Below are 26,789 nucleotides of genomic sequence, written 5' to 3' on the forward strand. Positions count from 1 at the left end.
GAAATGGTGCCCTCCAGTGGTACACAGTGCACTTTCACTTTTCAAAATACTGCCTGTTCCAGCTGAGATAAGCTCTCCTGAATTCCCCACTTACTTCATAAATTGGACAATCAACAGATTTGGTTTTACTTTTTCATTCTTTGTGAAAAATGTATTTTCTGTTTGAGAAAGTGAAATATTTTAATATGCCCCATTTCTAAAGCTAAGGTATCAATGAGAAATCATTCATCAAAGCTCATTTGTTTCACTAGGCGATAATTTTTAATCCTATCTTGTGATGGTATCGACTTAAAAGTGAAAAACAAATTGCATTTTTAAAAAGTTTTTTTAAAAACATGTAACTCAGGCTTTTTACCAATTCTCAAAGGCCTTCCTGAGGTTATTTATTCTCTAAAATAGGCTCCAATTGGGGCAAATCTGGAAATAGAGTAGGTAACCTTCATAAGGCAGATTATAATTGAGTCATGCTATTTGTAAACCTGAACACCAGCTTTTCTTAAAGAATGGACTTTAAAATGACCAATCATTCCAGGGGTCGTAAGAAAGTACACTGAAGCAGTTAGCCAGGTCTTATTTCTGTCCAAAAAGAAGATAAAGGGGCACTCTGTATTTAGTACAGAAGTCACTTGTCCACCTAAAACATGTCTCTCAAGGTGTTTGTGTGGCAGGTCTGCAGGCTGCGGAGAGGTCAGAAATGCTTTACTTTTTGTTGTTGGAGGCTGCTCTGTCGCTGGTGGGTCCACATGGTCCGCGCTTGGGCCAGCCAGTCCTGGACCCCAGGGCTCTGGCTGGAAGTTAGGTCGGCATGGCTCTCCTCCTTCTCTTGCGCGGTGCCCTGCTTTTAAGGAGGCAGAAATCAAGAGTCATACCATCCACAGAAAATCCTTAACCAAATGGAGTGAAGGCAACTTTGGTGTGGTCAGTATAATGATACCAAAATAGATCCATTTGGACATGAAACCAGACTGGGAAAAAAAAAGGGTAACACAAAACCCATCGAATTTATGGTATTTGCAGAAAGGAGAACAATAAATAGATGATTATACTCAAATAGTTGAGGGGGAAACTGTCTACTTAGAGGCTAGGCTTTTTTAGCTGACTGATGTGGTCACCAGATATTCCAGAACTTTTTCCATGAGAATATAACTCTAGATCTCACTTCCCCTACTATCACCATCCAGACCAGACCCCACTGTCATCTGTTGCCACTGCTGGTGTGGATAATGTTTGGCTAAAGGAGAAAGACAAAAGAAATTACTCCTTACCTAGGCAGGGGTTTATCCATCCTGCTTGATTATTCTCTTTTTTTTTTTTTTTTTTAAGATTTTATTTATTTGCGAGAGAGACAATGAGAGACAGAGAGCATGAGAGGGAGGAGGGTCAGAGGGAGAAGCAGACTCCCTGCTGAGCAGGGAGTCTGATGTGGAACTCGATCCCGGGACTCCAGGATCATGACCTGAGCAGAAGGCAGTCGCTTAACCAACTGAACCACCCAGGCGCCCCCTTGCTTGATTATTCTGATGGAATTTGAAAGGCCCTCTGATATTGCATATCAGAACAGAATTAGTCCAGAATGAGAGCCCTTCTACTCATATGTATATATATGTCAAAAAGGCAAATAATACAATCTTAAGATAACTCATTCACTAAATAGTTATTAAATAAGCACGCACTATGTGTCAGCCACTGTTCTAGGCATATTCTTCCAAGAAGCCAGACAGGGGCCCTGCTGGGAAGACAGACAATGAACAAACAAGATAAGCTGAGATAAGAGCTATAAAGAACGTAAAACTAGATAATGGGATAGAAAATGAAGGGAAGGGACGCCTGGGTGGCTCAGTCAGTTAAGCGTCTGCCTTCAGCTCAGGTCATGATCCCAGGGTCCTGGGGTCGAGTCCCGCATCGGGCTCCCTGCTCCGCGGGGAGCCTGCTTCTCCCTCTGCCTCTGCCTCTCTCTCTCTCTCTCTCGCTATCTCTCATGAATAAATAAATAAAATCTTTAAAAAAAAAAAAAAAGAAAATGAAGGGGAAGGTTTCCTAGGTTGGTCAGGGAAAGCCTCTTGAGAAAACTGCACTGAGCACTGAATGATGAGAAACCACCGGCCTGGCAGATGTAGGTGGAAGGCACTCCAGGCAGAGGCAACAGCTGGAGCAAAGACCGTGAGGGGAGAGAACTTGGGCTTCTCAGAGGATGCAGCAGCGAAGCCATGGGGGCAGAGAAGAGGGACAGTTTACAGGGAGCTTCCACAGAGGAGGGGGTCTTGCTCCCTACCCCCACGGCTGCTACTCCCCAGTCCTTTGGTTCTTCATTGCCAAATCTGACCATGGAATGGGATCCAGCCGCTCCAGGTCATCCAGCCTGATTGCCCACAAAGACCCTTCTCTTCCTCTTACTTTCAGATTTTTACATTAACTATTCAGGGAAATAAATGGGGTCTATTTACCCATCTGTCTTATTCATTAGAGTCTCACGATTAAATTGCAAAATGTCTGAGATAATGTGGAGATCATGAACTTTGCCACGTTGGTAGCAGTACTTGAAGTACAGCGAACCGAAAGAAACCATGAAACCTAGAGGTAATATACATAATCCTCTCCCAGACTTGGAACCGCCTTCGCTCACAGGTAATTTCCTTTCCTTCAAGATGATCCAGCTTCCCGGAAAGAGAATAAGGCTTATATAGAACAGTGAGGACTCCACTGGTCTAAAGTGTGCCATTTGCATTTCACAGGACCCTCCCAATGGGTGACTAGCGATACCCAGTTCAGTATATTCCCCACTCCTCCAGGAATGCTGCTTACAGATAAGCAGTGATTTTCCTGAGGGTGAGAGGTAAGGGGTGAGTGGGCACTCTTCAGCACTGCAGCCCCATACATTTCTGCGTGAACCAGATTCTCTCCATCTGAGAATGCACCATCTACCCAACATAAACTCTGAAATATCGTGGCTCTTCTGGTAAGGATGAGACAGCAGGTCAAAAGGGACCTGCAGAGAATGACGCTAAGGAAGTCAGTGTACAAGGTTGAAAGTTGTCCCCAGTGAGAGCTGCACCAGCTGACAAAACGGTGGCCATGGCCATGACCTGCTGCTTCTTACGGGATCTGGTCACTTCCCCTCTGCTTTGCTCTTCAGTAAAGGTTTGTTTTCAGAGCCCAGCCTAGAGACTCATGTGGTGACTTCTCAGGGGCACTACCTCACCCTTCTATGCAGGTCACTATTGTTCCATTGAGAGCTTTCCCCTCCCCCCCCCCCAATTTCTCACACCAAATTTGTGCTTGGAAAAATAACAATGGAAATGTTAGATCTTAAGAACAGCTTAACTTTTACACACACAGACACATATTCAGAATCTAAGACTTAAAATCTAAAGGGAGTCATATTTCACTAATTGAATCCACAGCTTTAGAGAAACAAAAATTAAGTAGCATCAAAAGCAGATGTTTAGTATGTATTTTCTATGTGGTTAGGTTCCAGTTTTCAGCTAGTAAATTTTTCTTTGACTGATTTAGTCATTTTGAAACATAAGACTTGGACCACAGGAAACAAATAATGATTAAGACTCCAGTTCAAGTTTCATTCCCTTTCCCCTGGGGATGAGAAGGTACTGATTGAAGGAATAGAATGATGGTAATTACATTCTAGTAGATCTGATAATTGTTTTCTCTCCTACCTAGGAAACAAAGTATGGTAGCTTTGGTCCCCAGAGTTCCCCAAGGGTGGGGCTACATAAGCTGTTTATTTTGGAAATACTAGAATAGTAACCACTTTTGCCAGGAACATTCTTTGGAAGATTAGTGAGGATTGGAAATGCTAAATATTAAATAAAACATTTCTTTATAAAGCATTTCATTATTTATATAGGGCAAACTCTGCTCCTTCAAAGGATGATAATGTGTGAAAATGACCTAAACCTTTTATGAGGAAAGATACCATGTAATTCAAGAGATAGTATTACGTGCCCATATGTCTGTGTCCCTTCACAAAGACGAGGAATCTCTTGGGGTGGGGGGTGGGAGATTAAAGGGATTGGTTATTCTTTGATACATACAGAAGTCCAGTTAGTTAAAAAAGATGGCCGTGATAGGTAATGACCATTTTGTAGGCAAGCAGCACTGAGAAATGGTGTGCTTATGGCCATACAAGACTTAGGAAGGGGCTCCAGCTCTCCTGAATCATGCAAACCCCAAGCGAAGGATACAACCTCACTGACATTCTACATTCAATGGAAGATTTTTTTCCTCAATGTTAGTTAATTTCATATCAACTCTGAATTTTTTTACATGAAGGCAAATGACCCTTTTTATGGTAATAATAATGTAAACAGGGCTCCTTTTATTCATACAGTTGGAAAAATAATCTCTTCAAATAACTCTAATTATAAAAAAAGAAAACCAATAGTTTATATGCTGGAAACTCATTAGACGAAAGATGAGGGAATTTATAGATATTTTAAAAATAAACAAGGATCAATTTAAATTCAGTGAAACGCTACCACGTTTTCCAGTCTTTACAATTTTTACAACAGTATCCTCAGGAAATCCTTCCACTTGTAGGCAGGGTCAGGATTTTACTCAATTTGAAGAATCCCTGTGGCCATGGACAGGATCTGCTGGGTGTGAGCCCCACAAGCTATTGAAGAGCTCAGCCCAGCCATCTCTGACCCAATCTCAAACCTAATCTTCCAGCATGTCAGGAGTTCCTTTCCCCCCAAAGCATGTGGTTTGCAAAAAGCTGGTGGTTGTTTTTATTATAGTCACTGCTATTTGAGCACTTCCTGTGAGCATTACTTGCATTAAGATCCTCAGGATTTTTAAAAGTTGAATACTATTAATATCCCTGTTTTACAGATGACAAAACTGATTATTTGACCTCAAGTTCCAGGAGCTTGCCCCAGGTCACCTAGTTAATGACTTGTGGTACACCAGAATGGGGAGACTTTAGGATAGCAGTTGGAAAGTGAAGGTCCAAGAACCTAGTCTGACCTCTGTTTGGCACACAAATTATTTTAAGGTTTTAGAATCAAATGGCAGTGTTTTAAAATTGGGAGATTATTAGACATAAATCCAAATGTCTCTTCTCTGGAAGATCTAGCAATAGTGCCTGTAAATTCTTGTATGACAATAGTTGGAGCTGAGGAACAGCTGCTTGACGTAAGACCAGCTTGCCAAGGTCCTGACTGGGCCTGCTTCACTCATTGATATGCCCATACCAGGCCCTGAGGCCTTGGAATTTGTGCCTTCATCCCTTCACCCCCACCCCTCAAACCTCCTTTTAATCCTGACATGTGCCCCCTGTGTATTAGGTTGCCCCCTCCCTTCCTACCTGCCCTAAGGGGTAGGGCAAGTACAGCTTTCATTTTTTTAAATTATTATGATGTTCAATTAGCCAACATATAAGTACATCATTAGTTTCTGATGTAGTGTTCAACAATTGCAGCTTTCTAAATAACTATTCCAGATGTGAAACCTTAAAGTCTTTCCCTTTGATTTGGTTTCTTTAGAGACAAGGTTCATTCACATATCACCATTAGGGGAAAAAAAAAAAAAAGCACGATATATTAGGTTGATAATACTTTTTTTAATAAAACCAAGTAAATTACTGTGAACTTTTATAGTTAGAAAATCCTCATTTTGTTAAATTTTAATATTTTTATTTTTGTAACTAAAATTTTAAAAGTTTATATTCCCTACTCCCTAATTTTAATATTTTTAACACTCTTCTTTTTGCTTTAATTCATAAAGTCAGATTGCATGTACATTTTAAAATATGTAAATTTAAAGTAAAAAGCAATATTTTGTCTTTATTTGCATTTATTTAACCAATAGTAAATTAAAATACCTTTTCACATGTTCACTGGCCATTTGTATGTCTCTTCATTTGAATTATCTCTTCATCTGTTGTCCATATTTCTATTTAGGTGATCTTTTCATATTGATTTACAAAAGATTTGTGGAAATTAAGGGAATTAGTTCTCTGTCATGTGAATTATATAGTTTCTTTCCTATTTGTCCGTCTTTTCCTTTGGTTACTATGTTTTTGGTCATATAGAACTATTTCATTGTTGTGTAGTAGTTTTAAGGAAACTAAAATTCTGTGTGGGGGCATACCGGCAAAGATCCTTCCCATCCTAAGATTTTTTTTAAATACCCATATTTCCAGAAATTTTTAGGTTTAAATTTTTGTATTTAAATATTTGGTCCATCTGTGATGCTTTTTTTTTTTTTTCTGTAAAGGATGGGATAGGAAATCTAGTTTATCATATTTCAAGTGGTTTGCCTATTACTTTATTATTATTTTATCCACTGATTTGAAATGCTACCTTAACCATTAATCAATTTCCCTTAAATACTGGGGTATCTTTCTGGAATATTTATTCTGTAAATTTTTTTGTTCATCCATTTATTGTGCCAATGCCAAACTATTCTAATTACTGTAATACTGTATTTTAATATATGGTAAGATTAAATTAGCCCCTCATAACTCTTCACTTTCAGAAGATTATGGTTAATTTCACATTTATTTTATTCCAGGTAAACCTGGAATCATTTTGTCACATTTTATATCACTGTGTTACATTCCAAATAACAAACTTACATGTTAGTAAAGACAAAAATGTCATCTTTAAAATGTTGTATTCCTATCTAAGAATAAAGTTTATCTGCCCATTTTTTCACATTTTTTTCTACTCAGGTTTTAAAATGTTATTTGTTGAGATTCCAAATATTTCATATCTTGTTGATATTACAGGTGGAAAATTATTATTATTTCTCTAAGTTGTTTTCTCTTTGTACATGGCAAAGTTATGGATTCTCCATTTTTTTTTTTAAGATTCATTTATTTGGGAGAGAGAGAGGCAGCAGAGAGAAGGGGGAGAGAAAGAATCCTCAAATGGACTCCCTGCTGAGTGTGGAGCCCAACATGGAGCTCGATCCCAGGACCCTGAGATCATGACCTGAGCTGAAATCAAGAGTCGGATGCTTAACCAACTGAGCCACCCAGGTGCCCCTGGATTCTCCACTTTATTTTTTTTTTAATAAGCCAGTCATCTTACTAAATTCTTCCATTGCTTCTAATAGTTTTCTGTTGATCAGGTTTGATGTTCCAGACCACATGAATTACACAATTAGCAAAAAGAACTGAAAATATGTAGTTTAGTCTGAAAAGAATTGTCATTACACTGAGTAAACAGAAGCAATCAGAGTGTATGTTCATCAAGTTTTCACCACAGTATTGGTATCCTGTCCCCTGCCAGCATCTGACTCAGACAAGAGGTTTCCCTGGTACTGGAGTTCTCAGACCACACCCCACCCTTTTGGCCCTATCTTCTCCCTCCTACACATTTTTCGTCAGGTTCTTTTTCATCATTCTTTCTTCTACCGAGTTATTTCCATCCACATGTAGGCACGCCATTACTCTTCTAATCTTAAAATGTTTCTTAAAGCTTATCATTTCTCTGCCCCTCTTCATAGGGATATCCTCGGTCACTTGTGCTCTCCTCTCCAACCTGTCCGCTCGTCCTCACTTTCATTTCAGAGTTGTCTTGGCTTTCTCTACTCAACTGGAATGGCTGCTGTTGACTTCACCAAAGACCCACACGTCATGCAATTCAGTGGTCAGCTCCCAGTCCTCATCCTGCCCCACTTACCTGCAAGTAGCTTCCAGGAACCAAACTCTCTATCTTCCTCTCACCTCCCTGGTTTCTCCCTTTTACTCTCTTTTGTGGGCTCCTCCTCCACATCTTCCAAACCCAGAGCACTGGAGTGGTCCAGCACTTGATTCCATGACCTTGGTCTTCATCTCTCCTCAATCCTTTGGAATCTTCTCAAGCCTCATGCCTTAAGGACCATCTAGAGGCTGATGACTCCAGTCTAGGTCTCTCTCCTGAATTCCAGCCACTATGGGACACTGAATAGGCATTTCAAACTTCACTTGTCCGAAATTAAACTGTTGACCTAACTACTATTTCTGCCCCCACATCTGTTCCTCAGATAGTTTTCACCTTCACAATTATCCAGAATCTAGGAAGTTCTTGTCACCTCAACCTCCATATTATGTCTTCTAACTGGTGCCTGAGCTTCCACCCTGGTCCCCTATAGTGGATAAAGGCTGATCTTGTCACTCCTCTATTCCCAATACTCCGGGGTCTTCTTATTTCTCTCAGGGTAAAAACCAAAGTGGGTACGATGCCTATAAGATCCACTGTACCATGTCCCACGTTACCTGTACCTGGTTCCATCTGACATCACTCTGTCCTTGCTCACTCCACTCTAGCCACAGTGGCCTTCTTGAACAGACCAGGTGGGATGACCCCACCTGGGGGCCTTTGCACTTGCTTTCGCCTTTGTGTAGAACTCTCTCCTTCATATCTGCATGGTTCACTCCTTCAAATGTAACCTTAGGGAGCCTTCGTTGGTCACCCTGTTTAGGACTGCAAATCCACCTAGATTGCCTTTCCCCATCTACCCCCCTTATGGTATCTCACCTGTGCCTCTTATCATCTCCTAACTTAATATATAATAATGTGTTTTAATTTTGTTTATTGTTTGTTTCCCCCAACCATAATCCTTTGAAGTCAGGAATGTATAAACACAGGCCTATAGATACAAATATAGTTATTTTCTACGCTCCTTCACTCAGTTATATAAAATAGCAGCTGACTCATAGTTGCTTCTCAATAAATGTTCACTTAATTGTTGTATAGGATAATAATAGTAATTTCTAATTTTTACAGATTAAAAAGAGCAAAATTAAAATACTAGACAGTATCAGAATGAAAGATGCATGAGGAGAAGTCTGGGTAAAAGTGTTGTAAGATTCTTACATTGACCTCGAAGAAGATTAAGAAATAAACTTAGAATTTACTAGGTATGAGTGCTAAAGAGTAGATATTGGGTAGAAAAAGCATTCAACCACTTAAAAATAAAGGTTAAAAAGGAGAAAAAAAGAATAGAAAGAGGAGAACAAAAATAAAAAGCAAAAAGTAAGATAACAGAAGTCTACACCGATCAGTAATCCCAGTAAACTTAAATGGACTAACCCTGTCCTTTCAAAGTCAGAGATTTTCTGATTAGATAACTGTTTAAAACAAAGTACAGCCAAATGTTTTTTTAAAGAAGCAAATCTAAAACAAAAGGACACAGAAAGGGTGAAATCAAAGGAAAGTTAAAGGATACACCAGGCAAATATTAGCCCCCCAAAACTCCAGTGACATAAAACAGAAATCATTATTTGGGAACATTAAGATCACCACGTTAGAGTAAAATGGCTCCATTCACCTAGAATATATGACAATATAAGGTATGAACCCTAAATTAAAAAGTCTGAGTATATCTGAAAAATAGAATGTAGGGGAATAAAAGAAAAATATTAAAATGTTATAGAATATCTTAATCTATGTTTAAATACTTTTTAAAATATTCTATTTGCTGAATGTAGGTATTTGTTTTCATTTTCTTTTCTTTTCCTACACCTCAGACTTCAGGTCTACGGATTCAAACAGTCCTTACAAAACTTATTTGAAAATCAGTGCCGAAGTGTGTGTAAAGCAGATCCAGGCGTTAAGTATGCATCATTCCCCAACTATTCCTTTAGGGATCCAAGGCACAGAAAAGGCCCGGAACAATGCAAGAGGATTGAGCACGGCTGGAGCACTGGCTTGCTGCGCGTGGCTGGAGCCCTCACCTGGATGTTGAGCTGTTTGTCATGCAGTGCTCTCTGCAGCTCCAGGAGGCTCCCCTTGAGGGTTCGCAGCTTTACGGCCAGCAGCTCAGCCTCCTCCTTGGTGTGAGCCTTGCCCTCCAGCAGCAGGTTTTCGTTGTGGACTGAGAGTTCTGATAAGGCCACCACCTTCTGCTCTATTTCCACCAGCATGTTCTGGAGCAACAGAAATGAGGATGAAAATTCACACATCTTGCTGGCTTCGGCAAAGATCCTTTCTCATGTCGAAATACAACACTTCCTTAGTCTTTCACCAAAAGAATATGCCTTTGGGTTTTTTCCTACTTTTCTGACAGACCTGAAGAGTAGTTATAGATTTTTAAAAATTCCTTGAGCTTCCTAATTTTTCTCTTCTTAAGATTAGATATTGTATAATGGAAAACATGTTGGAAAAGCACACGGAAAGCGTATTTCATATAGCCAATGGATAAGGAGAAAAGACCATGCCTTTGTATTATCCCATTATTGTGACTGTTTTATCATTTTAGTGTTAGATTGTGATGCTTATGACTAATAATAGTAAAGATGTCATATGATCAACCCTTTCTTGTCAATTTAAAGATGATTTTCTCTTTCAAGACATTGCTTTTTTTTGATTACTGCTCTTATTTCTTGATTTTAATTTTTTTTGTTTTTTATATAATGTACTTTTAACCTTACATTTCTAAAAGTTTTCATAAGAATTTTACTTTCACTTTCTGTGACAACTCTCTAGAGCTGCCTTTTCTTTTCAAATAGAGGCTAAGTTTAGAGAAGGAGCAAACTAGTCTCCCTTCTTCAAGGTAAGATTTAAAACAAAAACTAAAAAAGACCAAGATAAAAACATCAAAGCTAAACAAGTAACAATCATTTTATTTTTTGCAGAAATCATTCTGTTCTTATATTCTTTAACTCTGAACTTTTTAAAATGTACTATCTAATTTATATTTAATCAAGTAATCAAGTATTTTACTAATGAGAAAAGATATTTTAAATCAGAAAAACTGTCATCAACTAGTAAGAATATATGTTGGAACCAAAAAATTAGAACTAAATGGAAGCATGAAATGTTTAATGAAATGGAGCTTAATGGATGATTTCCTGAAGACTGTTTTTTGAGAAACTAATATAATTATGTGCCGGACAGACTCCTCCATTAGGCACAGCTGACACAGTGCTGAGAGCTCATAATACTTTTAGAGGCCCAATAAAAATCTTAATTTTAATTTCTTCTAAAATCAGAAGGAAAAAAATGAATATAATAGTGAGTATGTATTAATAAATCTACCCTGGATCATATTAGTCTTTGTACCAAAGCAGTTATAAAATAAAAATATAATTTTTAGTATTTTTATAGAGGAAGAAGCCCATAGAAGCAAGGTGCCCAGGGCCCCAAAATTCATAATGAGACCCTAGTAATAGCCACACTCCTAATTACATGACTGGCTTAAATACTACATTTGAATTGACCGAGGAACTGCTATATACTTGTGTGATTCCATATGCTTCTAGTTTCTAAAAATGTTGTCAAAATACCATTTCAATACTTCATAAAAACCCTGAAATATATTATCTGAATTGTGGAATTTATGCATAGCTACAAAAATAGAGACATCCAAAAGGGATAGGTGGGAGTAATGGTAAAACATAATTTTGGAATGCTAGTTAGTACATGTGCTAATTTTAAGCACTAGCAGGGAACGTAAAAAATAGACATATCTTTCCAGCAAGGAAACTTTAGGAAAGATGATATAAAAAACAGAAAACATTCACACGTGGTTCTCTATTCTCTCCCATCCAGGCAGAGAACAATAATGCTTTGAATACACATAGATAAGCTGCCTAGAGAATTTAAAAATCCAAGTTATAATGATCAATATCACAATAAGCCTCAAATCATAAAAGGAATGATCAAAATAGCATACTATATATTCAGAAAAAAGATAGTGTTCATTCATTAATGGTTTTTGCATATTTCCTGATTCCAAATAGGAGACATATAAAGTTACACATACTGATACTTAACCCTGCAGATTAGTAAGTCTTTCTAGATACTTGCTAGTTTGTTAAATGAAAGAGCTTCTAGATATACTTCACCCACATGTGAAGTCTATTATGTTGATAATCATTGAAATTCAGTGACTGGTACATGGGACATTATCTAGTCTCTATACTTATACATGTGTTTGCAATTTTCCATAGTGAAGATATAAAAAATATTACAATAAAAACCTTAATATAATTAGTCCTTACATTAATTCCAAGAGACCTCACATCAGAGGAAGTATTTTTCTGCTCCAAAAGACAACCTTCTGTGTTCAGGCTGTCTGCCTATAACTGACAGTTTTTCCAAGTTGTCCAAACAATATATCAGAATTAGAACCAAAATTGCAACAGAGTACCTAGAGACACCTCCTGCTGTGTTTATCCACACAGTTTATCCACAGTCTGATTCACTGATACTAATTCTTTTCATTGGGTTTGTAGTTCTTACTAGCCACTAAATAGAGATACCATAAGTGTTTTTGGTATTTATGGTCTTTAAAAAATGTCCTTAAGGAAGCTGAAGATTTTCTAAAGAGTAGATACTAGTGGTAAATTTTTTCAAAAGACTAAGTCCAATTTCGGATATCATTTAATCTTTTATAAGGTATTGTTTTTCTACTCTCTAACCATATAGAATATACAGATTGTGAAAAATCATATATCCGTACCAAGTCTTTTTACTATTATGTTTTCTGTAGTTAAACAATGTACTTCATGATGTTGACATATTCCCATATTCCTTCAAGACCATTTTTGTACCTGGCAGTCCACCAGCTGGGCCTCCATGTCCATAGGCTCTTTGGCTGTACCCAGTGCGGTGTCCAGAGTAGCCTTAGTGCTCAAGAGCCAGTGGTCCAGCTCGTCAGCTTCACAGCGATACCTATGCAGAGCCTGTTCCTGTCTCTGTTCCTCAAGCTGATCATTTAACTTCTCCTAATGAATTAAATAGAATGTAACATAGATCACCATGAGGTCAAGTCATTAGGATTCAACACAACAGATCCAGGTTCTTAGTCCTGGTTGTGCATCAGAATCACCTGTGAAACTTAAAAAAAAATTAAAAATTAAAAATTAAAAATTAAAAAAAATACCTATGCTTAAGCCACAACCTGGAGCGATAAATGAGTTTCTGGAAGTGAGTCTCAAGATTGGTATTTGTTCAATGCTTCTCTGATGATTCTAAGGTGAACCCAGAGTTTAAGCTTCTTGCATACTATGGCTATGGCTCTAGGCAGATAATACAAATAATGGAAACTGACCAAGGATTAGAACAAAACAATGGTGGAAGACAGTAAATGGCAATAGATGCTTTACCTCAATGTCTGGGAAGGTGTAAGCAGTGGTGGGGACAGAGTACCACCATGCAGTTTCAGGCAAGTGATTCCCTGCAGGAAGGGGGGGTTCAGTGGTATGAGTTTCTTGGGTGAAGGCAGAAATTCAAATTTTTTGGTTACCTCTCTGGGTTTTCTCAATGATGGTAAATAATTCATATTAAAAAAAAAAAAATCCAAGCCAATCACTTCATTTTAAAACTCCTCAAGGATTTCATAGCATGATTAGGGACAGTAGTAATGAATTAAAAAATTAATTCTTAAGACAAGTACTGTAAATACCTTATTTTAAAAATTATTTCATTAAAAACTTATTACTGTTATTTTTAAATTTCTGGGCTCACATTAGAATCACCAGAGAAGCTTGTTGAAAATAGATATTAAATAAAGCTGACACATTGATTTTAAGCGTCTCCTAAACAACAAATAAATGAATATATGATTTGACTAATCTTATAATAGGTAAAGCTGGAAAGAGCCTACACACAATAACAGGTCCATGTTCAACTGAATTATAGCATAACCAGCAGCTACATAAATAATCTTAAGTTCATATAATAAGAAATGTGTTGAGAACTGATCATGTGCCAGAGAAGCTGCTTGACCCTGGAGACACCAGGAGAGAGATACTCTAAAGGTCCTTAAGAGGTTTCCAGTCTCATCAAATTTATAGGAGCAACATATGAACATTACATATGTTTAGGGCCAGGAATTATAACAAAACAAAGAAAAAGCAAAATAACTCATTTAGTAACCCATGTTATCATCACTAAAATTTATCTATTAAATAATGTTAAAGTTAAGTAACATGAGAACCAGAATTACAAAACTATTTTCATGAACTAATGTGCTCAAACTGGCTAAGGGTGACTAAGGATTTATTATTCAGAGTATTAGTAATACTGGTCATAAAATGCTCTTATTTAAATTTTTTTTTTTTTTTTTTTTTTTAAGATTTTATTTGCGAGAGAGAGAATGAAAGACAGAGAGCATGAGAGGGAGGAGGGTCAGAGGGAGAAGCAGACTCCCTGCCGAGCAGGGAGCCCGATGCGGGACTCGATCCCGGGACTCCAGGATCATGACCTGAGCCGAAGGCAGCTGCTTAACCAACTGAGCCACCCAGGCGCCCCAAAATGCTCTTATTTAAACAGAGCAAACCATTATGCAAACCTTTCACAATTATTCTTCACAAGGCTCACGTCTACCAAGTTTTGCTTTCCACATTCTCAATTTTTCATGCTGAAATGAGCCAGGAAGTGGTGAAAAGACGCATTCATGGCTACACAGTGACTCAGTGCTCTATTCACGAGACCCTCCTTGAGACACACACAATACCAGCTTCTTCTGAGTGGGAAACTATAAAAATGTAGATCACGTAAATAACCCGCATGCTTGTCAACACAAGTTGGAGAGTGAAGGTAGATGTGAGGGGCACCTTCAGAGTTACTTGTTACCTCTAAAAGTTGCCGCTTCCCTGAGGCCTTCATCTTGATGGTGGACATTCGCTCGGCTAAGACGGTGAGCGTGGACTGCAAGGCCAGCTGTTCGGCGGGGTCGGACTCGGGAGACTCGGACACCAGCTCCTCCGCAAGAGACGACTGGAGCTCACTGATCTCATCTTGAAGCATGAGAATCTCATCCATCAATGCCTGTGGAGAAGACTGTGGAATCACACTCCTGTATGTATTTTTTTGGCCTGAGGAATCACATCCCTAGCTGAGTCTCACATTGAGATTAGTGAAGATTCTTCACGGGCAAGTCATTTAACCAGCAAACAGGGGTCCCACTAGCCTAAGTTCTGAAATGAAAGTACCAGAATGAATGCCAGGACATTTCCGACTTCAAAACCATTTGTGTCCCTAATGTAAATGAATTTGAACAAGTTAATTAATCCTTCTGACTTTCAATTAGGCTCATCTGCAGTCCAAGAAGAGGGGGCATGCTCAGTCTGAGTCTACGATTCTATGTTGAAAACAGAATTCACTACTTTCTTCCTCAACATGATTTTTCCCACTCCAAATTTCCCCAAGTCTGACACAGCACTACACTTTAACCCAAAGCTTACATGACACAAGACCAGGGAGATCCGTCACCTGTTTCTATGTCGTCACCCTCTCCTCATTGTCTCCTGTCCATTGCTGAGGTTTCAAATGCTTTCTAATGCTGAACACTCACAGGGGTGTATCCCTTACCCAGACAACTCTCCTAAATTTTAGGCTTTATATTCAACGTACACATTTCCCGGGTATTTCCAGTGCAATACATACAAAGCTTGCTTCCTCCTCTGTCTTCATCTCAGTGAAAGGTGACACTCTCTCATTGTTCGAGCTCAGGACCTAGGAGTCACTCTTCACACCTCCTCTCCACTCGCCACATCCAATCAACACCAATTCCTCCACGACGTATCCTGTAGGTCTCCTCTGCCCCACCCCAAGTCACAGCCAGCTCTCTTACTGAATTGCTCTAATGGTCTACTGGTCAGCTCTCCTGCTTACGGGCTTACCTGGCCTCTCCAGTCCAATCTGCACAAAGCAATCCCAGTGAACTTTTAAAAAGGTAATCAGATCCTCTCATTCCTCTGCTTTAAAATACTTAGTGGCTTATTGCCTGTAAAATAAGAGCCAGACTCCTTGCCCTACTTGTATGTCTCACCACTTCCCGCCCTGCTACCATCCATACTTCCTGCTCGCGACATTCCCGCCTTCTGTACTCACTCTAGGACCTTCAGCTCTTTCAGGCAAATAGCACGCTGATTTCTTTATTCACATCCATCACAACTACATACATGGTTTTTATTTCCCAGGTTTTGGTATGTTATGACTTGCTCCTTGACTGGAATCTTGACGGGAGAAATTCTTATTTAGGATTTGAGTGGTGTGTTAGAAAAAACAGGTCTTTTGGCTAAGACCAAGTGTAGAAAAAACAGGTGCTACCACATGAGGGGCCGCCAGGCTTCATCTTTACTAATATTTCATAGTTTCTCATGTACCCAGACTTGCATAGTTCACAGCTCTGCCATAGGACTGTGGGCTTCAGTGTAAGCCCAGGGCCTCCTCGGAGTGGGCTCTCAACGAATATTAGAAAACAAAACAACAAAAACACCTTCTCTTCTCCTAATATCAAGTGTCATCATACTCAATTGATTTTTAAAATATTTATATTGAAGTTATTCTATACATCTAGAGAAGTGCGTGACTCTTAAGTGTATAGGTCCATAAATTTTCACAAACTGCATATACCCATGTCCTGCCACTCAGATCAAGAAACAGAACAAGGACGCCACAAGCCCTTTTGACCTCCTCCCTGTTACCACCTCCCTCCTTCCCAAAGATCACCACAGTGTTACCTGTAAACATCACAGATTACTTTTGCCTATTTTTGAGCTTCATAAAAATGAAATCATGCCTGAGGTACAGCTCTGTGTCTGGCTTCTTTCCTTCCCTGTCATGATGATGAAAGTTGCTCACGTTGCATGTAGAAAGAGATGGTTATTTTCATTGCTGTATGGTACTCCACTGTCACCTGGTTTGTGGATCTTTTCCAGTTAAGTCTTTCTAGTGGGTTCATAGTACTATCTCACTGTAGTTTTAATTTGCATTTCCCTGATGACTAATGAGATTGAGCACTTTTTCCTATGCTTCTTGGCCATCTGGATATCCTCTTTTGGGACTGCCTGCTAAAAATCTTTTGTCCCCTGGAGTCTTTCCTTTTCTTATTGATGTGTAAAGTTGTTTCTATATTTTGGATAGGAGTGTCTGTGTTCCTTTTGGTTCTGTGTATTGCAAATATCTGCTCCCACTTTGTGATATGGTTGTCCCTTAATAGGAATGACTTCCCTCCTGCTGCCTTTTGATAAAATGAAGTTCTTAATTTTATTATAGTCTAATATATCAGCATTTTCCTTCACTGGGAAAGTTAGGGTTAGGTTTGGTGTCTTATTTAAGAGATCTTTGCCTACCCAAGCTCATGAATGTATTTCCCCATGTCATCTTACAGAAGAAGATACTTTAAATAAAGTATGGCCCACGAAATAGTATCAGTCTGCAAAATGCTTGTTACCAATTCATGACAAGACTGAGATACTGTAGGTGTCAAGAAACTTTTAAAGCAACGTGACATTGATATGTCCAAGCAGTATCTTATTTTATTTTGCTAAAATACTGGTCTGATGGGTCAGAAATTTCAAAAATTAATTACTACAGATAGTTTGAGAAGTTCTATTTCAAAAATTTTTTTTTTTTTTTTTTAACCTTCACATTTAGATCTACAATACACCCAAACTTAATTTTTGTGTCCCGGGTAGGCAGGGGTCAATTTTTTTTTTTAAATATGGATATCCAATTGACCCTGAATGACTTATTGAAAATACTATTTTTCAGCCATTGTTTTGCAGTATAATATTTGACATAAACCAAATGTCTTTGTAGATGTCTGTGTCCTTATGGCTTCTAATTCTGTTCCATTGACCCAGTTGGGCTATCTGTGCCAATACCACACTATCATAATTACTATTGCTTTGTAAGTCGCTCTCTGGTAGGATACATCCTTCAGCCTTATTCATCTTCTTTGCAGTTGTCTTGGCTATTTTTGACCCTTTTCATTTTCAATATATATTTTTATACATTTGCAAAATATTTTAATTTTTTAAAAGACTTTATTTATTTGAGAGAGAGAGAGCAAGCGAGAGTGAGCAGGAGAGCCAGAGGGAGAAGCAGACTGCCTGCTCATCAGGGAGCCCAATACGAGGCTGATCCCAGAACCCCGGGATCATGACTTGAGCCAAAGGCAGACACTTAACCAACTGAGCCACCCAGGTGCCCCTTGCAAAATATTTTAGAATTAGCTTGTCAATCTCCACCAAAGAACTTGCTGGGATGCTTTAATGAGACTGCAATGAATTTAAAGACTGATCTTGTTTGTTATACATTCAAAATGCTTTTTCTCCAATAAATTATTTTCCACTAATTCATAACCATTTTTTCTATTGTCAAATACCTAAAATTCATATTATTTGGTCTCTTTTAAAGGCTTCTCCATAACTAGACTGACCCCATTACGTCTTTTTTTTTTTTTTGCACCGATCCTCTGTACGAGCAAGGAGAGCCCCTCACTATCTTATACCATGCTCACTCCCATTCTCTACTCTGTGCCTTTCTTCACATGTGTTTATGTTTATACCGCCTCCTACCCATTCCTGTTGCCACTACAAATTTTTAAGATCTGTGCTTCCCAAAAGACCTGATAGAATTTCCTTTTATCTACTTCCCATCACTGTAACCCACAATCCCATTACTTTTTTTGTACAATGTGTTGGTAATTCACCCAAAAAGCACATTTTTAAATCATATATTAATGAGAAAGTGTGTTTTTTTCAGCTGTGCACATAGTAGGTGCTCAACGCATCTAGCTGACTTAATTCTAACTCATGATAGATAAAAGAGGTATCTGAATCAGGAAAAGAAAAAGCCACCTCCTTGAACCTCAGTGGAGTTGACCAAGCCAGTGTGCAGTGAGGTCACCAGCTTCTGTTTCAGGCTCACAATGTTCTAAAACAGCTCTCTGAAGGTTCTGGAGTAAGGAGTAAGGGATTCAGGAATCCTGGAACTGTTGGTTTTCAGGGTCAAGCCTCCCTATTCACGCTTCAGTTTACTCTCAAGGGACAGTGGATGTTTTTGGAAGGTAGCTATGGTTTTAAACTTTGAGATCAAGCAGCCAAGCTTACCGGAGATGGGGTTTTCTCCTGAGGTAAAATGGTTTGAAATCAGATAGAGGCGGTGGTCGAATGACACTGTGAAAGTATTAAATGGCATTGACTGCACACATTAAAGTGGTTAATTTTACGTGATTTGAGTATTTAAACAAAAAGATCCAGCAGTCAAATACGTCTTCACCCCGTAACTCTGTCTCCCCTGGTGACCAGCTCTTCCCTTACAACATCCGACTTAAGACGAAGAGAAGGAGAAGAAACGCACATCCTTGGGTTTCTGACTTGTTTTTACAAGGATATGTGCATGATGCTTCTGTGGTTTAGAGAAGTACCTTGGGCTTCTCTAAAATGATTCACCTCTGGCGAGAACATGAAGTTCATGTTTGGTTTAACACCAAAGGTAAACGTGAACTTTACTGTGACTTTCAGAACTATCAACATTAGCACAGCTCGTTTCAAACTTGGAGTTGTCATGTATATTGAAAAGCAAAAACAAAAACAAAATTACCTCAGAGCCCTGCTTCCTACCCGTCACAGAGCTTAATGTGGCAAAGACAGCACATACCCACAAAGCATGAACTGCCCATGACCACGAAGGTCCCTATCAAAGAAGGCTTATCACTTAGAACAGCCACAAGTCAGCTTATGAACAGCATTGATGCCTGCATTAATGACAAGCTAAGATCTACCATACAATTTAGAGAAGATAACAGGAAAGGCACAGCACTCCACCCAAATTCAGTAGATTTAGACAAATGTTTAGAGGAAAATGTAGGGATCAGGATAGCTCTTTAAAGAAACATTAATACTTCCGAGAGAGTGTTGGGAAAGAAATAACAATTTAAGTGTTTCTATTAATTTTTGGAAAATATAAAAAGCATACCGGACTTCCTCACCCACATTCAGCTGGAACTTAGAAATAGTAATTCTACAACAGTTCTTGGAATTTTTAACATGCCATTCCAGAAGCTAAGAACCAATTTAGACTTTGTGATACCATTAGCTTTTCACGTGGGCAGCTCTGTCCCAGAATTTGTAGAACATAGGTACAGACGGCAAAAGTAGGTCAGATGGAGAATTTTAGATTTGTGATCATATGAAAAATATTACATTATTTATATTTTCTTTGCCTCTCATTAGAGCATTAATATAATTGTTAAGTTCAGATGATGGATAATCATCATGGCATTAGCTCTATCTCCTCACTGCTAAAATTGTTCGCATTACCACTCCCAATTTAGAAAGATACAGAAAGTCAAGTAGTTGGCTTAATTACAAGAAAAGTCACAGATTCATTTCTAATATTTAATACTTCGCATTAACGTGCAATTTTGAGTTTTCTCCATTAAGTCCCTTGAAGAAAATAATAATTCTGCTCTACATTGTTCATGCACGTCAGGTAATGGTGACTGGGAGCTAACCTGCATTTTCAGTTAAGATCTCTGGAATGTCAGGGCAGACTACCAGGATCCTATTCTCATGCAGTTCCTAGATCCTGGGGGGACCCAGTGAAGGATCTTGGTGAGATGTGGTCAGTCACCTGGCACACTAGAATGATGGGCCTTGAACAAAGGCAGAGATGACCCTGAGAGTAGAGAGAGTAGAACTATGTAAACTCTCCCAGGAACCCCTGCTTCTGATAATCTGAGCCTGTGACACTCGAATTCACTCTAATGTAGCCTTTGGATAATGTATGCCAAATTCCCTTTGAATGTTTAGAGGAAACTGTAATCAAGTGGAGGTGAGTGGTCCTCCCCCTCCAGGCAGACGGGGCTGGGCGGGCAGAGGAGCAGAGAGAACCCCGGGGAGCACACTGGTGTGACACAGACAACACCTCAGATGACAGTGAGGGGATGGCAGCTGACAACATGAAAACTGGAGTGACAGTTTAAGAGGATGGTGGCACTCGGAAGAAAATTGCATTGTAAATCGTCACCCAAGTCCCTGATTGTCCTCATGTTTGGTCTGGTCCAGGTAAACAAATACTGACTTTAATCTTCTATTTTTATAGCACCCTGCCCAAACCAGACTGTTTGGTCTGGTCCAGGTAAACAAATACTGACTTTAATCTTCTATTTTTATAGCACCCTGCCCAAACCAGACTGACTATGGATGACTTTGGGACAGCAGAAAGCCCCGTAGAAGGCAGTTTTACCAAAATAGGGCCTAAAAATGGGTGCTACACTTTGGTCTCTATTTTAAGAAGTCACAAGAGTGTCAAAAACCTGAAACCACTGTTTCTCAATATGTTGTCTCTAGATGAAATGTTCTCATTTTTGTGTTATACTGTAAGGTCTTATACTGTAAAAGAATGAAATTTTATCTTAGGCTATACATATGAACAACCAGTGTATTCCAAGATTATCCTGGGTTCCAAAAACAAAGTACAGAGTTTCACTCTTAAAGCTGATAAATGTCCCAGTACTTGACAGATACACATATCATATCATGCTTTTATAGCACTTAGTTTGCATCTAAAATACCTTTCTTTTCCTCTGCCTTTTATAGGGTCATTACATGCTCCTTTTTTCTGCTTGGGGTCAGGTAATATTTCCCCCATCAGTGTGACTGCATATTTAGGTGAACACCTCAGTACCCTTGGCTCCCAGTTATACCTGATTGTGCATTAATAGCACACTTGATCATACTGCTGAAGCATTAACTAGATTTTGATATATGCACTTTCTCAGCATGCATTTTAAATTGATGCATTTTTAACACTTTTCTGAGTTAGGTTAATGTAATCATCTCTGTTTCTCATGTAAAGCTAAAGTTTTGCCTAGTTTATATAACTTTTTAAAAATTGATTCAAGTCAGGGACAACTCTAAGAGTATAACTTTGAACCCCTATTCTTCAACGGCTTCTTTGTCCACTAAGCCTGAGAACTATTCTCTAGTGATAATGGGAAGCTGCTAGGCACACACTGGCTAAATTTCTTCAAAACAACAATAGCCAGAGAAGGGGGATGCGGTGTACATTTTATTCCTACAACAACAATTCACAACAACAATAAAATAATGTGGCAACTAGTAGGAAATGCACTCTGTGTGATAAAAGTAAAAAAGCAATACCAATGCATGCAGCTTTCTTTAAGTTCAAGGTCTGAATTTCTATCTTCCTCTCTTAGATCCCTTCCTGAAGCAGTGGTGGAAACAACCACCATTTGGAATCTTGTTTACTCTGTAAGAACTGATATTAAAAAAAAAAGTCAGTCTGCTCTCCCAAACACATGCTTGGCCGCCTGGCTGGCTGATCAGTCAGTCACAAGAGTGCACCTACTTAATCCTGCAGGAAACTGAAGTCTTTGCTATTTTTACCTGATGTTCAGCCATCTGGCTTTCTGGACTCCTGCCGTGCTCCAGACTCTCACTGAGTTTCATCTCAATGGCCTCCATCTTTGTGGAGATGGACTGGAGGGAGTCCTGGTACTTCTGCTGGCGTTCCAAAGCCTCATAGAGAGTTCGCTGCTTTTCACTGATCTGCAGAAGAACAGGATATTACCAAATGTTTCCTAGCCCCTTATCTTCTAGATTACAACATTTCTTTCCTCATATGACATTCTTACCTCTGTGGCCCAACACAGGGTATTCAACAGTGTACCGAGTGTGTAAACTCTCTGCATGTGTTTCATAAGACAATCGCTAAGGTAATCTGTGTCTGGTCAACTTAAACAATTCCACGTTTCAGAGACTTACCACATTCTTTAAAGTTTCCCAAGAACGCTGCAGATCATCCAGTTTAGCAGTAGCAGATGGCTCCAGCCCTGGTTCATAGAACTCCTGAGATGGCAATGTGCTGGGGTGGATTCTCGAGGCATCGGTCTGCAACCTCTCGGGAGATAGTGCTTGGTAATAAGCAATGTCCTGTGGGTACAAAGCCCAGTGTTGGATTCAAGAGGAAGACAAAGTAAACATGCTCTGGGTACTGTCTGTCATGTGGAGGAAAGGTTCAGGACTCACCTATGTCCCAGGGGGCTAGAAATTATAGAAGTTAGTATAATTCTTGTGACAAGAAGAATTTAAAGATCATATCAAAGCACATTACAGTTGCTTTTGAATTTTGGCTTCTATTAAAAAACGAATGAATTTACCAATATTTCAAGTTGCCAAAACTCATTCTTAGTTTATATTCAGTAAAATGGAAATACAAAGGATTTGAATGGTACACATGTTTAAAGCTTGATTAACTAGTAGGGCAAAAAAAGAGAATCTGAATTATCTATTTCCTAACATGTTGTTTAATGCATTGATTAAAGTTCTACATAACTTTAAAAAGGACTTTATTTATTTATTATTTTTTAAAATTTATTTTTATTTAAATTCAGTATATAAGACTGATGAATCACTGATCTCTACCTCTGAAACCAATAATACATTATATGTTAATTGAATTTAAAAAGTACTTGATTTAAATAAAATTAAATCTATAAGTCGTTTTTAAGATATAGCCAGATCTTCAGTATTTGTGAGTTCATTATTCACAGAAATTAATTAAAATATTTTAATATTAAATAAAGGAAAATGTAATAACTTAGAAGTTAAAACTACTCTAAGTAACAAATAATAAAAGGGATTCCTTCTAATCAATTCCTGGAAGTACAGTAGAAATAAAGTGAACGATGAAAAATAAAACTTTTGAATATTTTATTAGTTTCTTGGGATATAAGTAACATTACATATTTTATAGTATTCATAATGGAATCTATTCTATCAAGACATGTAATTCATGTGTTTTCAATTGTTTCTATGCTTATTTATGCATATTAATAGAAATTGAATTGGGGAGTAATGTTTATATTCTGGGAATTTCTATTATAAAGTTCACTAGTTTTACAATTATACTATTGAAGATAATTATGTATATGAATTTAAAATACCTCAGTTTTATGGATAATAATGTCTTGAAGAAGGTCCCAGCCACTGGGGAAACCAAAGTAATAGCAGGAAGGGGCCTGGCGTTTGGCAGGATTGTGTAGTAGGAGGAGTTCAGACAGGAGTCTGACACCTGAGGAGTCAGGACAACTGAGATTCCAGTGGAAATTCTCCTCGTAAGTAGCTCTATAATTGGAGAAAGTCACTCACATCTCATGCATTGGTTCCCTAATCTGTACAGCACTGGGGAGTTCTGAGGATTAAACGAAGTCATATGTTTGAGTGGCCATGTGGCCTTCTACCTATTTTGTTTTTGTTGAGACTTCCAGATAAGTCCCCAACCTTAACTGAAGGAATGTGGAGACTGGTTCCTCTTCATTTGTCATCCTGTCACCATCCTGAGCAGATTACCTTGCAATTCTCAAGTCTTTGCTTGGCTCATTCCCATTCATGCTCCCCTACTTTCACCCCACTTCAGTCCTCCACACCCTTGAACATGACAGCCTGTCATCATTGACTTGGTTCACCCCATGTGCACTTGGGGCTATGTCTAAAGTTACTTAAACCCTTCTCTTGCCAACACCTTTGCTCCTTCTCCTCTTAAACTCTGCTTTACCAACATCTGGAAAATCCCAAGTAGGACTCGATCCAATTTTACTTTCCAGAGTGCATGTATACACACACACACACACACACACACACTCCACACACACGCACAAACAGCTGAAACCACTGAGGAGATACTCCTGAAACTTCTCAGATTTCTAAAAATCTGTCTATTCTCAGACTCACCTTTATCTTACACTTGCCAGTCTCCTTGCTTAAGGATAACCCTCCCACCTACTCCCAGAACCCCATCCACCTTCACTTTTTCAAGGACCTTGGTCCATTAATACCCTCCTCTTCTCCTTGTTGACTCTTCCCCAGCATATAAATAGAGTCAAATCTTTTCAGTCTAAAAACATCTTTTTTTTGGTATTTTTCTTATAGGGTATCACATAATAGAAAAGTCCACAAATCATAACATGATGGGTCATCACACATGAACACACAGTCACGATCACCCTTTCTTCCTTTTCTCCCTTTCACTTGATAATCCAGCTTCTGCAAATAGTAGTTTACATTTGATAATGTTCACTTTCTCATCCTCACTCCACTTCTAAATACCCAGCCGAGTTTCAACCCTAATGACTCTTTTACTATGAAACAAAATGATTGTTTTCAGCCCTTCTTCTGCCTGACCTTTTAGAAGCATTCAACACTTCTGCCCGTCCCCTTCTGGAAACACTTTCCCTTGAATCTGTTTTCCTTCTAGCTCTAGTCATTCAAGCTTTTTGTGTAGTTTGTTTCTTCCCCTCACTCTTAAATTTTGGTTATTTATAAGCTCCACACTCACATACTCATTTGTACATTTATATCCCTCATGTTCTTCAAACCAGCATTTCCCAAAAAAATAAAATAAAATAAATCCAGATGAGAACTGAATTTAGGAAAAAAAAATAACATTCTATCCACCTTTCAATAAATGGAACTTCAACTCACCAAAGCTCTGAGCTTGGGATTTATCCTCTATTTCTTCTCTCCCTTCCCATCCACTGCTTATTTAGGATGAGTTCTATCAACACATATCCTTGCCACAGCACTGGTTCAAGTTCTAGTTAGAGCAACAGCTTCCTAATTCCCAGGCTGCAAACTGGCAGCCTGCAGGGTACCTTTGGCTTGCATACATTTCGCCTGGCTTATGCAGTGTATGAAATTGTTGAAAATTTCATTGAAGTAGGGAGCCTTTATAAGAATCCAGATTCACAGCTCCTTTTGCAAACCAGAAGGTACATAAGCCTGGACTCTGTGTCCACATGGCTCCAGTAATTCTAACAGAGGAGAAGCTGCCTGGTGTATGAACAGAGGTGCTGCTCAGGTCCTCTTCACCCCCGAGCCTGTTTCTCTCACGAACATCACCAGTCCTGGCCCAGGCATCAGAGTGTGCAACTTCTGTCCCTCACTAGCTTCTCTGGTTCTGAATCTGTCCATCTCTATTCTATTGTCCACACTGATCCAGGATGAGTTATTCTACAACCTACATCTATACATAGCTTCTAGTTAAATTCTCCCTGTGGTTAACTATTAGCGTCTGGATGAAATTCAGTTTTTTTTTGTGTGTGGCATTCAAGGTCCTGTCCTTCATGATGTTTCCTTCACCCCTCTCAGTTTCTTTTGTCCCCCTCTCCCTCCTCCTCCAAATCTGGTTCTCTAATTATACTGATACTATTTGCAGTTGTCCGATGGGTCATCCTCCTTCCAGCCAGCACACCTTCTATACATCCTTCTCGTTGTCTGAAAAACTTCACGTCACTCTAGTGCATACCAGCTGCCTAACTTGTTCTCCTTTCCTAAAGCTCTGGCTGCCATCTTTGACCCCCCTGAACTCCCGGGTCAGGTGCTTATTCCAGACCACCCTCACCATGCAGTTTTCCCACTGTCATGGCACCTGTCCCCTTCTATTATGATTACTTGCCTGCTCTCATCCAGACTGTGAGCTCTCTTAAGACCGGAGTGAGCTTATTGTCTTTGACTCTGAGCCTGAGTCTTTTGTCTTTGACTCTGAGCATGTCGTAGGGTGTCTGGCAAATAACAGGCAGGCATATATATGTGTCCCTAGTGAATTGTACATGTAAAAACACTTTTATAAACTTTATCATTTTATATACACAGAAGGTAATACTATTACTGTCCACAAAGAAAAGCAAAAAGTTGCTTTAAATGTAAAAATTCTAAATTAAATACTCTATTATAAATAAAGAAGCCCCTCAAAAGAGTCAGAAAAAAACAACTGTGTTATTTTTTTAAAAAATTCTTTTTTTCTGGTTCTTTGTCGTGTGTGTGTGTGTGTGTGTGAGAGAGAGAGAGAGAGAAAGAGAGAGAGAGAGATTGTGGGTGTGTATGTGTTTTGCTCAGGCCGATGAAACAGAACTGACAATTCCTGGTTTCTTAAAAGCATTTGAAAATATGGCACCTTTTGTAGATGAATAATTTGTATCTATTTGAGGACTACATAGATTCAATAAAATAGAACCATCAGTTCCATAACTACTAAGCAGAGGCAATAACTGGCATAATGAGGGATCATCCTTAGACA

At 38.8% G+C, this 26,789-nt stretch overlaps 1 protein-coding gene across 1 annotated transcript in view; it reads right to left on the minus strand.

Annotated features, from left to right (window-relative positions):
* SYNE1 (spectrin repeat containing nuclear envelope protein 1) overlaps nt 1-26,789 on the minus strand; it is a 428,272-nt gene that overhangs the window by 125,069 nt on the left and 276,414 nt on the right. Inside the window, exons 93-98 of the mRNA XM_034991032.1 lie at nt 22,478-22,645; nt 22,100-22,261; nt 14,529-14,723; nt 12,503-12,676; nt 9,683-9,874; nt 704-835 (exon numbers count right to left, since the gene is read on the minus strand). Of these exons, the coding sequence (XP_034846923.1) occupies nt 704-835; nt 9,683-9,874; nt 12,503-12,676; nt 14,529-14,723; nt 22,100-22,261; nt 22,478-22,645 (1,023 nt within the window). The remainder of the gene's footprint in view (nt 1-703; nt 836-9,682; nt 9,875-12,502; nt 12,677-14,528; nt 14,724-22,099; nt 22,262-22,477; nt 22,646-26,789) is intronic.

The sequence above is a fragment of the Mirounga leonina genome, unplaced genomic scaffold (assembly GCF_011800145.1).
Source record: "Mirounga leonina isolate KUSES-001 unplaced genomic scaffold, KU_Mleo_1.0 Mir_53, whole genome shotgun sequence".
NCBI lineage: Eukaryota > Metazoa > Chordata > Mammalia > Carnivora > Phocidae > Mirounga > Mirounga leonina.